The sequence below is a fragment of the Dromaius novaehollandiae genome, chromosome 6 (genome assembly GCF_036370855.1).
Source record: "Dromaius novaehollandiae isolate bDroNov1 chromosome 6, bDroNov1.hap1, whole genome shotgun sequence".
NCBI lineage: Eukaryota > Metazoa > Chordata > Aves > Casuariiformes > Dromaiidae > Dromaius > Dromaius novaehollandiae.
In genome coordinates, this window is record NC_088103.1 from 27,375,245 (window position 1) to 27,390,380 (window position 15,136).

Genomic DNA, 15,136 nt, shown 5'->3' on the forward strand with positions numbered 1-15,136 from the left:
CTCTGCCGATGCCCTATCAGACTGTGAAACAAAATAAATCTAAATTGTAGTCAAGACTTGATGAGGGAAATTCTTAATTGCAGGTATTGATCAACCCTGGGATGAACTTTTTGTTACATGCTGCAGATGAAATGCTGCATTTGAACACCTTTCTAAAATGTTTGGCCGTTGGAAGTAACTCAGAGTTTCCAGAGAGAGGTAGTTGCTTGCCTATAGTTGTGGATCTAAAAACATGTGGAGGTGTTTGGAACTAGAGGTGGAAATACAAAGCAGAGGATTTCCCATTCCTAGGGAACATGATACCTAAAAATGGTGGCCTGCCTTGCAGTTAAAGGATCCACCTTTGTGTTTGGATGATGAAGGATGAAGCTTGACTGTACTTATTCATGCTATATGACTGCACCTATACCCATATCCTTCTGCATTAGCTATAATTAAAGGAGTTAAGATATCTTATGGATGCTACCCATCAGCTAACAACCTTCGGACCTTTGAAGTACAGCATTTTTTTTGTTGTTTGTCTTGTTTGACTTGTTGATATAAAAGTTAGAGATCTGTTTTACAGTTAGGATTGAGATTGACTATGCTCTGATTCTACCCTAAACGTAAAGTTACTTTTTTTTTTTCACCCTTACCTCTTTCCTTTCTAAAAGGGACCAAGAGTCAGATTTACCTTGTTGCTTTGATTCGGACACTCTGGGTGGCAGCTTCACACAGTCTCACAGCATCGTCCAGGCTGATGCCCTCAGTCCACAGTCCACAGATGTACAGAATCTGATCGCGGGGCTGCAGGCTACCTTCCACACTGGCAGGAGAGCCGGGCACTATCTCTAGCACATAAATACCTTGTAACTTGCTTCCAGCTCCTCCTGTCAGCTTCAAGCCTAGAGTAATACAGACAAAACATCTTTGTGGTAGTGTGTTCTGAATTTCGCTGTTGGTGAGATATAGTCTAATGGAATAGACATGGGTCATTGAAGGATAGGCTGAACAAGGCACCAACATCATATACAATCTTGCTTTAGTGAGACCATGTATTAGAGCTGTGGCTGGGAGAGTGAAATGCAGTTAGATGTTAAAAAAACATGGAAAAAACTTAAACAGTACTGTCCATCTGAACATTTCAGCTATTCCATAGCGCTTTATTTCACCTGCAGTTGAAGAGCCATTTGAAAAGGACTCTTATTTGCTTAGCAGTACCTCCCTCATTACCACAGTATCTAAGTGCTTTGTAATCTTTAGAGTATTTCTCCTCAGTCACCTGTGACGTAGGGAAACCGTATTAATCCCATTGTTCAAATAGGGAACTGAGGCACAGGAAAACTAAGGAGATATCTATACTGCACAAAACAGTATTGTACAATGATCCTCGAGCTATCTCCAAGCAAGCTAGTGTCTGAAGTAGAAACAGGTTGCTGTACCTGAGCAAATGCAGCTATGCTATTTCCTGGGTCTGCAATTTTATCTGTGCACAGCACTTGCTATATTGTGTAGAAATACCAAGATATTCATACTGTGGGGACTTCTCTCATGGCCTCTACTGCACAGTGTAGACATATCTTCAGTGACAAACTCAGGTTGTCTGTGGTGAATCAGGAATTTAAGCAGAGGTTATTTGAATCCCATACTATTGCCCTAACCAGTGGCTCATCCTTTTCAAACTTTGTCCTTTTTTATCTAGTATATCTTTATGTATCTCAGCAAATAGTAGACATCATCACCTAACTACTAACAACTTCGGATGACTAATTATCTGTATTTTAGTATCATGAAAATATGAGACTCGAGATCTGCCATTAACTTCAGCTCATAGGGTGATAATACAAAAATAATTTTTGCAGCTACTGTCATTGATCTAATAAATGATAACAGCCTTCCTTTTAAGACCCTGCCCAAAATAAAGCTCTCTATTCACGGGTCATGGTGAAGGAGGACAGCATAAAAGTGTCAAAGTCTCTCAGGACCATACTGGTCCAAGGCCACAGTTGCTTATGATTATCTTACCACCAACACAATCCCTGTCCAAAAAAATATGCATAATCTTTACCACCCACCTAGTTGTCCATTGGCACCTTTTGTAAGAGTAATTTCAGGAATCTCATCTGGCCTAAAGGAGGGATACGGATCATTGTCAGCACGGCCAACCACAAGGTGCAGATCAGGAGGAGAGCTGTGCAGTAAAGTCAGGGCTTCGTTGCATGGTAATGATGTGACATCAACTCCATTCACCTAAATGACAAACCAGTAAAGTCATGTCATAGATCTGATTGACCATCATATACTTCTCCCTGACATCCTCTGTAAAAATATACATGTGAACTTAAAGTAGTTTTCACTTTCGTATGACTACTTTGCTATGCTACTACTACTATGCTATTCATGTCAGTAAATGCAACAGTTAAGAGTGCAGTAAGATTTCTTTTTTGAATTTTTGTTTTCCTGAATGCACAGTTTGCATAAAAATATATCTTTTCTTGAATCTCAAAATCCCATAGCAAAAAACAGTGAAGACAAGTCTTGATGAAACAAATTGAAGATGAACCTTAAATAGGCTTTGTTCGTATGTTACAAAGGACATAATTCCTGCATCCTTTGTAGGTCAGCTTTCTTATTACATTAATTTGGCTTATTTCATTAAAGTGGGAAGACATTTACTGTGTCAGTTGTCTTGCATTACTGCTAGATCCATGCTATTTGCCTAGGCATACAAGCTATTCAGTCTGAAATTTGTCCTACTGAAGTCAGCAGAATGCTATTATTTGATTCATTTGCACTTGCATGCATAAGCATGTGATAAACTAGATCCTACAATGATAAAAATACCTAAGCCAAATGGCATTGATCTGCAAATATTTTCTCTTCCTTTTAAATTCAAAGGATTACTGTACCATAATGATTCTGTCTCCCCTTCTCAGTCTTCCATCAGACAGGGCAGGCTCATTCAAGATCTCATCAACATACAGGCAGTTGTCTGGTTTGTTGAAAACCACTGAGAATCCATAACCATTGTTCTCTGACCTTCTCAGAGTCACAAAAATCTCCATTTCCTATGAAGTGAAGCACAAGATGTGTTTGATGTAGACTTTTCTGTTGCTTTTCGGTTGCTTTATTAGCATCTTATGTTTTATATGCAAATTGGAATCAGATGTTCACATGGTACAAATAAGCTGCATATGTAAGGATCTCTCTGATTTTTTACTGCAGTAATTCCTGAATTCATTTTACTTCCTTATACCTAGTGGAGCTTCAAGGTGATTGATTGATAGGGTCTAACAGGGCACAGAATGCCATCTGGGACTGGAATTTTAGCATTTAAAATGTATGGAGAAAGTCTTGGGGTCTTCTAGGCTGACAAGTGTTAGAATAAAAGTGTTATTGTTATTGCTACTGCTTTTCTGCTGGAGGAAATGGTCAGGACATAAATTTTGCCCTCAGTGCTCCCAAATTAGTAGGAATTCAGATCTCATTAGTGCAGCAGGAATGGAAAATGTTCGGCTTTTGGCAGGACTGAGCCCTATATTTTGAATAGTAATTAGTACAGGGATCATACTTTCTTATCAGGACATTACAATAGTATCATTATAACAGAGTGATTTTGCACATGGGTTTAAAACACGAAAAAAAACCCAAGTAGCTGACTTCAATTAATTTCAGAGGTTACTAGAGAACAGTATGGGGTTTGGGTCTATATATGCTGGGAATAAGACTGCAGAATGATAGAAAGTTGAAGAAATATCAAGATGGCCCGAGTTCCAGAGGGAGGTGACTTTAAGGGAAATAAATGGTAAAGAGTTCTGGAGAGTTGGGCATAGAGGAAGGTCTGCTTTACTTACAGGTTTGGACTTTTCAGGAGAGTAAGAAAAGCCATGCAGAAATTAGATAGTTAATGGGTTATAATTAATGTTTCTAAGAACTGCCACACTTGGGTTGTTGCTTCTCCTCTGTCATGGTCTGTTAATAATCTGGTGCCTATCCACATACCCTAGAGCAATCCTCCTTTTCTGCCTTCTCCTCTTCCTCCTGTTCCTCCAAATCTTCCCATTCATTGTCACTGTCACGTGGCACTCTAGCAGGTAGGGATGATGAGAAAGGGCCACATGGTTGCGGGGTGGCCATGGTTGAGGACAGTGTCTCAGAGCTTCCTCCCCGTGAAAGTGAGGTCACAGATGTTGAGCTGATGGTGAGATACTCTTCATCAATAGGGGTTAGAGAGAGAATTTCAGGCATGCAATTTGTTTTGGATAGGTCATCATCACTCTTATTAAATACAGGGCTGCAAAATAAAAAGATTGCAGGGCTGGGCTTTCCTTCCATATACTTTACTGCCTGCCTGCTGAAATCTCTACTGCTTATGCACTACCTTTAATTTTAACTAAAGCAATAGTTATGGTATTAAGTTGCTGATTGAGTCCTCTCAGTATTACTATAAAATAAGTAAAAAAGTAATCAATATTTTGCAATGCTAGTAAAAAGATAAAAAGATTTCAGAATTTTAAAACAGACTTTGCAAAATCTTGCACACCTTTTTTAAGGCATTAGTACTTTGCTGTTATTTGAAAAGAATAATTGGACAATTCTTAGACTGCTAGTATAGATTCTTTCATCTACCATTAACAACTTAATTAACTTATCTGGTAAGTGGTATGAACATTACAATATTTCTTCAGTTTTCATAATTGCCTTTTTCTTCTTGAAAAAGGGAAGCCAGCCACATTCCTGGCTGCTATTGTTCTTTCCATGGTAACTAGAGCACAGATCACAAAATGTATGTTATGAAGAGACAGGAATCATTTTATATTTCAAGGCCTAAATTCCCTTGGAAGGCTGCTTTTATTCTACCCTTCTCTTTATATTCCTTTTGAAAAAAAATTAAACTTCAAATACAAAGACCAGATGCACTCCGTAATGGCAAAGTATATTGGTCCTGGATGGGAGCAGCTGAAACTCAGTTTTCTAGAAATCCGGGCCACTTGTTTAGGGGATCCTAATTCTAGCTTCCCAGTTTTCATAAATGCTGGCTTCTGTGTACATAGGCCTGCTTTTATAGTATGCTTATTTGCATAATTATGATTTCAGTTTTCACATTGTACTGAAGTTAATAAAGTTAACAAAGTGTAGTAAAAGCATATAGAGAAGCATTGGGTGCTTTGATGCTAGGCCAGCAAAGCATGAAAACACATGCTTGACTTGAAGCGTAAGAGTTGTCCTACTGAAATCAACGGATTTGTTCACTTACTTACAGTAAAATTATTTAACTTATTCGACTATAGTGGAGAGAGTGTTCAGCATTTTTGAGATTCAAGTCCAGACCATTAATCGCATGTGTTCTGTTTAATGTCATGTTTTGGCTGTTATCTTTAGTTAATTGATATTATTGTAGGCATTAAACTTAGCATTAAAGCTAACAGAAATGTTTGAAACACATTTTCACTGAAAAGTGTCTGTTTGCTTTATATCAATCTTAATTGAAATATTGCTAAGCAGGACAACAGATACTTACAGTACTCTGGAAGAGGATGGGGATGGTTAAACAAAATGTTTAAGGATAACAGTAAATGCAGTCTATTTTTTTTTTAGAAGACAAGGGAAATAGAAGACCAGTTCAGTGGACCTCAGTTACTGAGGATGTCAGAGAAACGGTCATGTGCCATTGAAGTGCTGATCAACCTTCAAGGGTACGAAAGGTGTTTGGCAGACCTACATGAGCTCAAGGCAATGAGCCAAACAGTGGCTTAATCATAGCACAGATGGCAGCTTCTAGCCCATCTCTGCATCACCAGAGGAAATATATGAGTCTTGGTCCTGTGGGCCCATACACAAGCTCACTGAACCTGGTCAGGCATGTCTTTTGGAGTCTGTGTCTGGTGACCCCTGCACCTGGACTTCCCTGGGCAAAAGTATGCGGTAACATTTTTCAAAGTATTTTTTTGAAAGTTCTTTTTGGTGACAATAAGCAGAAGAGTGAAGAGGATTTTCATGGTGAAACACTGAGTAGAAAATTTTTGAAATTCATATCAGAAGACTTCTACATTTGCATGAGAAGTTTTTAGCAATTTGAAGGCAAAAAAAGGGATAATTCTCTTTGATTAATGCCTATTTCCTTCTGCTTTTATTTATTTATCTGTTTTAGCCAGAAGGATCATTTAAGATGAGATGACATCTAAAATACTATTTCAAATGCATATTTTGTTAAACTGCTCTGGCTGCCTTTTGAAAGTGCAAAAGCTGAAATTATATTATACTGAGAATATGCCAAACAAAAACATTTATTTCAGAACTTCCTTCTTGGGAAGAATCCAAATTTTTTCTTGGAACTGATATCTTCCCATAAGAAACTTAGTTTTGATGAAACTGTATCTCTTGGCAAATATGTTTGCAATAGGCATATTTCTGCTGGTTTTAATCTCAGCAGTAGACAAGCACATATGCAAGGAGGATATTCGAGTAAGAGGAGCTAAAAGTATGGATTGAAGTTATGCTCCCACTTGACTTGCCGTCACCTAGTGCTGTGGTTCCCCAGAGACTGGAATCTGTGGCTGGCTGGTTCTTGTGCCTGGTGAATGTCAAGAGTCACAAAGGGATTTCAAGTGACTGTGTGAAAAATAGAAATAAGTTTCTAGAGAAAATTAATAAAGCTATAAGTGAAATTGGTCCTTCCTAAAGGAAGACCTTTACTTTGTCTCTCCACCAACCCTTTCTGTTCTGATAACATAAAGTCTTTTGCACTGGGGAAGATCATTAAAATGGAATGGGTGGGTCTTCTGTTGTCCAGTGTCTGGTATATTCAACAGAGTGTAAAAGGAAGCTGAGTCTCTGTGATATATTTTATTGTATAATTTGTCTGGCTCAAGGCTTCTACTGGTTTCTGAAGGCCAGAAATTTTTTTTCCTCCTTGATCACAGCTTGTCTTCTGAGGTTTTTTTTTTCCTCTGAAAAATTTGAAATTAAAAGATTGTACAGTAAGTAGGAAAAGCTTTGATGTCTATTAAAGTCAACATGACCCTTTCCACTAATTTCAGACTGCAGCCAGATTCAGGTGAACAGTAAAGTTGCTTACAGTAGTACAGCACTCATACAACTGTCTTTTAATGCAGACTTACACACAGTTCCAATAACAAGATGACAGTAAATAGAGACAGTGGATTAGGTTAGTCAGAAAAGGCTGGTAAATCAAAATGTTCAGGAATTAGGAGTGGTTAGAAGCAGATAGTTCTGTATTTAAACCTTAGCAATTCACTTTCAGAAGTCTGAGAGCCAAAGGAAAGACAGCAGAGCAGTTTTCAGTATTTCTTACCTTTTGGCCCATCCAAATTCACATGGTGAATAGCAGTTCTGCCTCACTTCTTCCTCTAGGGACTGGAACATTTCAGAACTGACAGCTTCTTGATGAAACTTCCAAAGGTATTTATAGCAACTCTCCGTGGGAGGCATAAGTGTCTGCGTGGGCTTCTCTTGAGTCTCTGCTTCTTGCTCTTCATTAGTTGAGCTGTCCTCTTCAGGTGGCTCACTGAAATCTGCTGCCACTGGAGAATCCAGACAGTCTTCCAGTTCTAGAGAGGTGCTGCCTCCATCACTAGTACATTGATCCAGACTGTTTCCTATCTCTGGACTGGCTGGTGTTCCTGCCACAAAGTCCTTAACTGGAGATGGTGCTGGAGTCTATAAAAATAATAGAAGGGTTAGTATAATTCCTTTTTTTTTTTTTTTTTAGGAACTCATCCTTTCCCATCTTCCTTCCTTTAAGAACAAAAGAAGTATCAACAGGCATCTTAGTATGAAAAAATCAAACAGTAGCTGGAGGGGAGGAAGAAATAGAGGGAGGTACTCAGTAATAACTCAGTATTTACTGGCTCAGTAAGTAACTGTTTTACCTTTATGATCATCTTCCTCATTCTTCAGGAATTCCAACCGGGGAACTACCACACAAATTCACTTTTTTCTTAGTGAATTCTTCACTAGCAGAAACCCCTTTTCATTTCTTTTCATACTGTGCCTCAACTGTGTGTCTCTACTCTCTTCAGTGTGTAGAAGTGGCTTCTAAACTCCTGCATAACTGACCATAGAAATCAAACAAGCCACCTAAATAGTATCTGGCATGTTGTAGGAGAGCAACAGAAGCCGGTTTTATTCTCTAGAAATCATCTGACAATCATTTCTGTCTGCCCATGGACTGCACTTAATGAAGTCTGGTGGGACAGGAACTACAAGTTCATTAAGAGGCAGCCTGGATAGGAAAAGTTCTTTATTTCCCTCCCACACAGCTTCCTCAAACCTGCAGGTTACAGCATGAAGAGCTGCATTTGAGAGTATCTGGAGTATCTGGTCTTCTGGTCATCTGATCCAGTAGAGTATTTTAGCAGCATCACTTGAAGATCTGCTTGGGTACATGCTGCTTCACCCCAATGACAGTGCTGCAATTCAAAAGCTGTAGCACTGGGATACTCGGTTTTTCATATCTGTCACTTTCCTATTACTGTGGTTGCTAAGGAAGTAGCAACTGGACTCCAGAGATGAAGCTGCAGCTGGGAAGGGAAAGGAGTATAACAGAATGCCTTGGAGAACAGGGAAGGTTCTCTTGTTCAAGGCTGGCTAGCAAACGTAGTAGTAGTAGTTTTTCAGGTTTACAGAAGCAAGTTCAAGATAGAAGCTTTGTCTTACCAGGGCACTCAGCTCTATTTCTGGAAGAACACCCTTCGGTGGTCTGCAGAGAAGAAGTGTGACTTCCGGAGGAGCCCCTCTCAGCAAGTGGAGGACATCCTAAGCAGGGAGAAGGAATATTTGAATTCTTGTAGAATGCATTTGATCCCAATCTATAGTATTTGCCTTCTTACTAACTGGGATGGGGACAGTTTTTATGTGAATGCTAAATTCCTAGTATTTGTGCCTCTCAGCAGTATCTGCAAGCCAAAATTCGCTACTATATGGTTATTTTATCTAAGAAGTGGATCGTAATATTTATGTGGATGTGTATCTAAGGTAAAATCAGTCCTGTTTACAAACTCATGTTCCAGCAATACACATCCAGCTTTATAATAATCTTTTTCTTTTCTTGAAGAAAATCAGAATTTTCAGACAAACACATTCAAATTGCATATGACAGGGACAGATCTTTAGCCAGTTGTATCAGCATAGCTCCACAGACTGTCATATTGACTTAACCAAAGAGAGTCTTTCTCAAAGCCCCTCCTGAAAGTAACGTTTATTCAATGGCATTTGGCTTTCAGCTGTAGTGATAGATGAAACATTTAATCTAGAAAAAAATCCTATAGGCAGAAGCACCCTATGTGCCCCTCTGCACAAAGCAAATAAAAAGGCAGTACAACAGGGAGGAAATGGTGCTGGCAAGGACAGACTTCCTGTCCAAGCCAGAACAGGAATATGGCATATGACTGCAGCCCCCCGGGCTGTCTAAAATTCACAGCACCTTGTCTTTTGCCCTAGCCATTTAACAACACAAATGGCCTTTCAGTAGGAAAAGTGCATGATGTTTCCATCATTCCTGTTCACTAACAATCATACTTATTCAGTGCATATTCATATACAGCACCATCTCTTAGGAACTTTCATAAGGGGAAAAGATTATGATGGAAAAATAAATGGTAAAAAGGGGCTAGTTTTGGATTTGTTATCTTAGGGTAAATGTAGAATGACTCATTCCAGCAAAAGAAGTTACTCTACATTTACCTTACCCAGTGGAAATCAGAATGTGGGGCATGGTATTTAGCATGATATTACAGAGCACACATGACCACAGGGAAAAATGTTTTAATTATGTGTAAGAGCGACAAAGGTTCCAACTTATTAACAACTGGTGTGCTAGTCTACCAACAGATTTCGTGCATCACTAGTGAAAAGCTGGAAATTAAATAATGAAAGAAATTCTCTGTAATAATTCTGTTAAGAAGGAAATTCTGCGTAAGAATTCTACAGAGGAATCCTACATAAAAATCAAACTCATTATAAGCAAGTTCTGTCCCCCACTGGTGATTATAAAGACAATGGGATGAAACTGTATTTAAACTTAATTAATATGTTACCCAGCAGGAAGCCCTTTGATAGTACTGCCTGGTACCTGATACGAGAGTCCTTGAATAGGTTTCCCATTCACAGCTAAAATGATGTCTCCGACTTCAATTTCTCCATTCTCTTCAGCTGGCTGCCCTGGAAACAGTCTTTTGATCCTGACAATAGCTCCTCCAAGGTGTTCACAGGCATCTCTTTCCATTTGCTGAAAACTGAAGCCAAGGCCTCCAGAATTCTTTGTCAATTTGACTTCAAATGTATTATCTGTTCAAAGCAGGGATTGGAAAAAGAGTGGGCTGCATGGCATATGTACCTCTTAAAGTGATGTAAATTCTACCCTCAGCAGACCTTTTTCCTGTGTACTGCAGAGGTAGATCTACTGATACTAACAATAAAATAAAGTTTTAGTGTTCCTTTAATTTATGGGAGCCCTAGAATTCACATAGGCAGAATGGTGTGAAATGGATTCTATTCCACCATGTGTTCACAGGCGTTATACCGTCTGGCACAAGCCTGTAAGGGAAGAAGCATTCTGTACTGACATAAAAAGGTTCAAATACTATCCTTTTCAGACTTTCCCCTGTATATATTTGGTAGGTCTCTGTATTCTCTAGCTGCCTGTTGTGAATTCAGGTGCTGCACAAACCAGTATAAGCTAGAATTAGAGCTACTGTTTTTTTCAGACCAGATCAAGGGATCAGCCCTTTCCCAGATACTGTACTTGGAGCTGAGCTCTGTTGTGCTAGGGACAGTGAAGAGCAGCAACTTCCTTACAGGAAGGAGTGGGGCAGATTAGAGATTATGGGTCAGCCACACACTAAGAGATACGGCATTTATTTGTTGGATAGATTCAGTGGAAGTGATGTCTGAATCACTGAATGCCTTTAAGGAAATGAAGAGCTAGCACTCCCCAGTCCCGGCTATGGCGCAGCAATTCACCTTAGCCACATCTTTTGCACAGCACCAGCAGCTGCACTACCCAGCTAACCAGCATCAACAGCCTAGCTGCTTCCTGCATGAGAGTGCTATGAGAGCAGAGAAGAAGACTCCCCCGGCCAGCCCCATCTCATCAAGGCTGAGAGATATAGTATTTATGCTGAGGATAAATTCAGTGGGAGTGATCTCTGAATCAGCTATATCTAGCAACTGTAATTGTGTGTACTTCAGAAATACTTTGTTCAGAATTAATTTTTGATGATGCCGTTAATACCACACATTGTCTTGTATGTGTTCAGTATGCAGTTTTCCTTCCAACCCACAGAAATTTCATGGAATTAGTTTCATTCATTCCTTTCTTGCACATTATAAGAAGTACAGTCAGAAGAAGTCACTCAGAGTCCCTTTTTTATCTCTCACCATCTGTCACAAAGGAGTAGTTCTTGGTACCATCTGTGAAGGATGTTGCCACAGGAACAACTGCACATTGGTCCTTAGCAGTCGTGCACAGCTCTGCCAATCGGTGATGTCCCCTTTCTAGAACAAGCCTGGCAATCTAAAAAGGGTAAACAAGTCCCGTTTATACAGTGCACAGGGAGCCCTACGTCTTTTTACTTTTCAGTAGGAGAAAGGTGGGGGGATTCCTTTTGGTCCAGGTCTGCTACTGTGCTTCATACCGAGTGCACCTTACTATACTGGTCATCTCATTCAGCTCTGCCATTATACAAACCTGGCCAGATTTCTTCAGTCTTTCCACAGCCTGCTTGTGTGTGATACCACAGAGGCTGATTCCATCTACTTCCAGCAAACGATCACCTGAAACAAAAAAAATGAGGCAAATTGCGTTGATGTTCAGATTCATTGGGTTTTAGCTCCAAAGCTACCCACATGCATTAGATCTTCACACTTGCATGTGTAAAATTATGTTATTTTGTCTAAAAACATTACTGCTTAGTCTACAATATTCTATACCTGGCACTTATAACATACCAAGGTATTCTGTGAATCTGAGCATCACTAGCCTGATGTGCAGCTAGTGAGAAACTGTACAATATTGGTATGAGTTTCTAGTCTTTTTCCAGTGGGATATCTAAATACCCTACTGCAGGCTGAGGAACGAAGAACTGTATATTTTATGCTTCAGAGTTGTATGCCCTTCAATCCCAAACATGTTTCATTGTCCTGTGGCGAGCATTCCCCACTAACATTGAGATCTGTAGCCCGAAGTTTTGTTGTCAGATGTTACCTATCTTTATTTGTCCATCCTTATCTGCTGGTCCCCTGGAAATAATTGACTTCACGTATATCCCACCATGACGCACACTAGTGTTAATTCCACCCTGCAAAACATACATCCACAGTTTAGAGTGGAGACTTCACATGTTCTTCCTGTGATAAGAATCAAAGCAACTTATGTATGCATTGCCAGGCAAGTGCTTTAGATATTACAGTTAAAAATATATATATAGGAAAAAGCTGAAAGAGGATGTTACTCCAACATCCTATCTTCCCCAGGCAGTAATCGTGTTTTATTTTCTCAGTAAAACAGTGCATTTCTATGTGGCTGTATAAAGATATTTAAAAACATTCTTAAGTATTTCCCCATGCTAATGTAATGATATGATTACCCCTTTAAGTCAGCCTATAGCTCAGCTTCTAAAATATGCAATATGCATTCAGCAATTCAAACAATATATAAAGCATGGACCTGACCTCATGTAGCCACTCAAGAACCTTAGCACAGGGGAATTGCAGACTAACCTCAGAATAGCATTCTGACCATCTACATCACTTGGGCAATTCCAGATGAAAAAAGCCCTCCATTGCTTCTGCAAGCACTGAAATGGTTGTTGCTTCCCACTCCATTTCAGCAAGGACTGAAAAGACCCCTCAGCCTATAGGGATAGATTCAACCTCCATAGCCAGAACAGAGAAATAATCTTCAAATGTGGCCTTCTCTGGTCCTCTGGGTGTAAGAAGAACAGTATTTCCTTGTATTAGTAATAAAATTGTCCCAAGCCCTTTCTCTGGCCTTCAGAGTAAGAGGCATGGTATAGCTTGAGCCCATACAGTTGAACTTTATTCCTCCCGGCATGGGGTGACCTGTGTTACGCTGCCTGCTGAGAACGTTCCCAGCCAGGGCTCTCCCAGCACTGTGCTTGCTGGCACAGGCCAAAGCTGTACAACCAGACAGTGCCTGAGACTGCGGGCCAGTGCCTGAGCCCATGCCGTGGAGGGGAGACAGAACCTTTGACTTCCAGGAGCCCTCTGGGAACAGCCAAACCAGTCATGGCTGAGGGGTTTCTATGCATCATTGCATTTTCTGGAGGCACTGACTATATCCCTCCCTGACAAAAACCTGCTTTCAGTACTAGGTCTTGGTCTCAAATTAAGTCAGGGTGAAAAGAGCATGTAGTGCTGTGACCTTTATGCCAGCACACTTTAAAAAACTCTTCTGGTGGAAACTGGGGAATGAGCAGAGCCACTGCTTCACCCTTACTCCGTCAATCAATCAAAGACTCTCCTTTGAAACATGCCATGCTACCAGCTCTTGCTAACGGCCTTTTTTCTACCCTTGTTGCGCAGCACAGATACACACTTCCCTATTCATTTCTTGGTCATGTAACAGTTTGAAGCACACATTGAAAGATTAACAGAAACACTTGCAGTCACACTGATTCCAAAAGTCCCATCTTCTTTGACAAGCTTCACAGTATAGGTATCATCTGCGTTGGTTTCAGCCGGAGATGGTAAGTGCGAGGAGTCAGCTTCCTGTCTCAAGAATATAAACACTAATGAGGCTACAGCATCAGTGAAAAAAAAAAAAAAAAAAGAGAAGATATAAAGGGTTTGATCCCGCTGTCAGTGTAAGCCTGGAGTAGCACCATTGGCTACCAGTACCCTGGCATTATTCCAAGCTTACACTAGTGTTACTCAGAATCTAGTCTGTCTCAATGTGCACAAGCTGAGGGTAGATAGGGAGGCTGTCTAATAGTAGAGACTCAGACACAAAATGTACTGGTTGAGATCTTTCAGCTTGCAAGAAAATAATCGAAATTTTATAACTCCACTGGAAAAGGGAGAAGAATTTTTAATAACATTCTTTCCTCCTTTTACCTTCTCAGTTATTTTTTGTTCTTACTACAGCAAACTTGTTGTTAAGACACATGCTGAGCATAATGTTACTGAATAGCATCAAGATCACTGTTACCTCCACATCCAGGCTGTCAACTGAAAGAACTGGAATCCTGGGGCCCGATTTTGGTGCTAAATTCCAGGAAAGAGCCTGCTCAAGTTCATCTATATTTATGTCCTGTTCTCTGGAGGGAGCAGTATGACAGTCTTGAATCTTTCTTCTCCCACTGTCTACACAAGAGATCTCAGATCCACTAGTGCTGTTCGCTCTAGATAGACTCTTTTCTTCATTTAACCCTTCTTCATAAATGTCTGCAAAATGAAATATTGCTGAATGCAAATAAATAAGAAAATTTGAAGGCAATTTTTATTATATCAGTGTAGGAGGACAAAATAACTTCCTATACGGGCTGGTTGTGAAATCTGAGATCTATAAAGTGAGTTAGTCATTGTAAAAGTGAGCACTGCTATTGTAAGTATGGAGAAATGTGTTTCCTTCATCACTGCAGAGGATTGTGACAATAACAGTGATTAAGAGCTGTGCTATAGAACTAAGTCTGTCATAAAAAGCAATGCCAAAATTCCCATTGTATTCAGCAGTGCAGGATAAAGCCCATAACATATCACATTTTTTCACACTGACTGTAGGACAGAGCTCACACGATGCCCACTAGAAGTTGGCTGTTCTCACTACTAACCTATGCTTTTTATAACTGGCACTGAGTGGCAAGAAAGTACTACTACATCCTAATGCCTAATAAATACCGGTATCTAGAGTTAACTGTTAGTATTTCACAGCCAGCAAAGACATTTGACTTTATACCTTTGGGTTGAGAGATGATCAGTTCCACTTCATCAGGAGAATTCTGTATAATTTTAACGGCAGTATTAAACGAAACACCCTCGAGACTAATATTATTCACAGAGATGAGTCGTCCCCCTTAAAAAAGGATAAAAAAAAGACAAAACACGTCAGAATAGGGAAATAAATCCAAAATAGCTAACTTTAAACCATGAAAGTATTTTAATTCTAATTAAAAAC

General features: G+C 39.8%; 1 protein-coding gene across 4 annotated transcripts in view; it reads right to left on the minus strand.

The window, feature by feature from the left end:
- The window catches only part of FRMPD2 (FERM and PDZ domain containing 2), a 63,883-nt gene that overhangs the window by 23,720 nt on the left and 25,027 nt on the right, over window positions 1–15,136 (minus strand). For 3 of the 4 annotated variants that reach the window (XM_026110247.2, XM_026110244.2, XM_026110246.2), the window contains 13 exons: window positions 14,918–15,034; window positions 14,171–14,406; window positions 13,627–13,731; window positions 12,206–12,299; window positions 11,690–11,775; window positions 11,380–11,515; window positions 10,073–10,287; window positions 8,659–8,757; window positions 7,295–7,659; window positions 3,982–4,273; window positions 2,889–3,047; window positions 2,055–2,229; window positions 674–884 (listed from right to left, as the gene is read on the minus strand). In XM_026110247.2, coding sequence (XP_025966032.2) covers window positions 674–884; window positions 2,055–2,229; window positions 2,889–3,047; window positions 3,982–4,273; window positions 7,295–7,659; window positions 8,659–8,757; window positions 10,073–10,287; window positions 11,380–11,515; window positions 11,690–11,775; window positions 12,206–12,299; window positions 13,627–13,731; window positions 14,171–14,406; window positions 14,918–15,034 — 2,290 coding nt within the window. The remainder of the gene's footprint in view (window positions 1–673; window positions 885–2,054; window positions 2,230–2,888; window positions 3,048–3,981; window positions 4,274–7,294; window positions 7,660–8,658; window positions 8,758–10,072; window positions 10,288–11,379; window positions 11,516–11,689; window positions 11,776–12,205; window positions 12,300–13,626; window positions 13,732–14,170; window positions 14,407–14,917; window positions 15,035–15,136) is intronic. The other variant, XM_026110248.2, reaches the window with a different exon arrangement.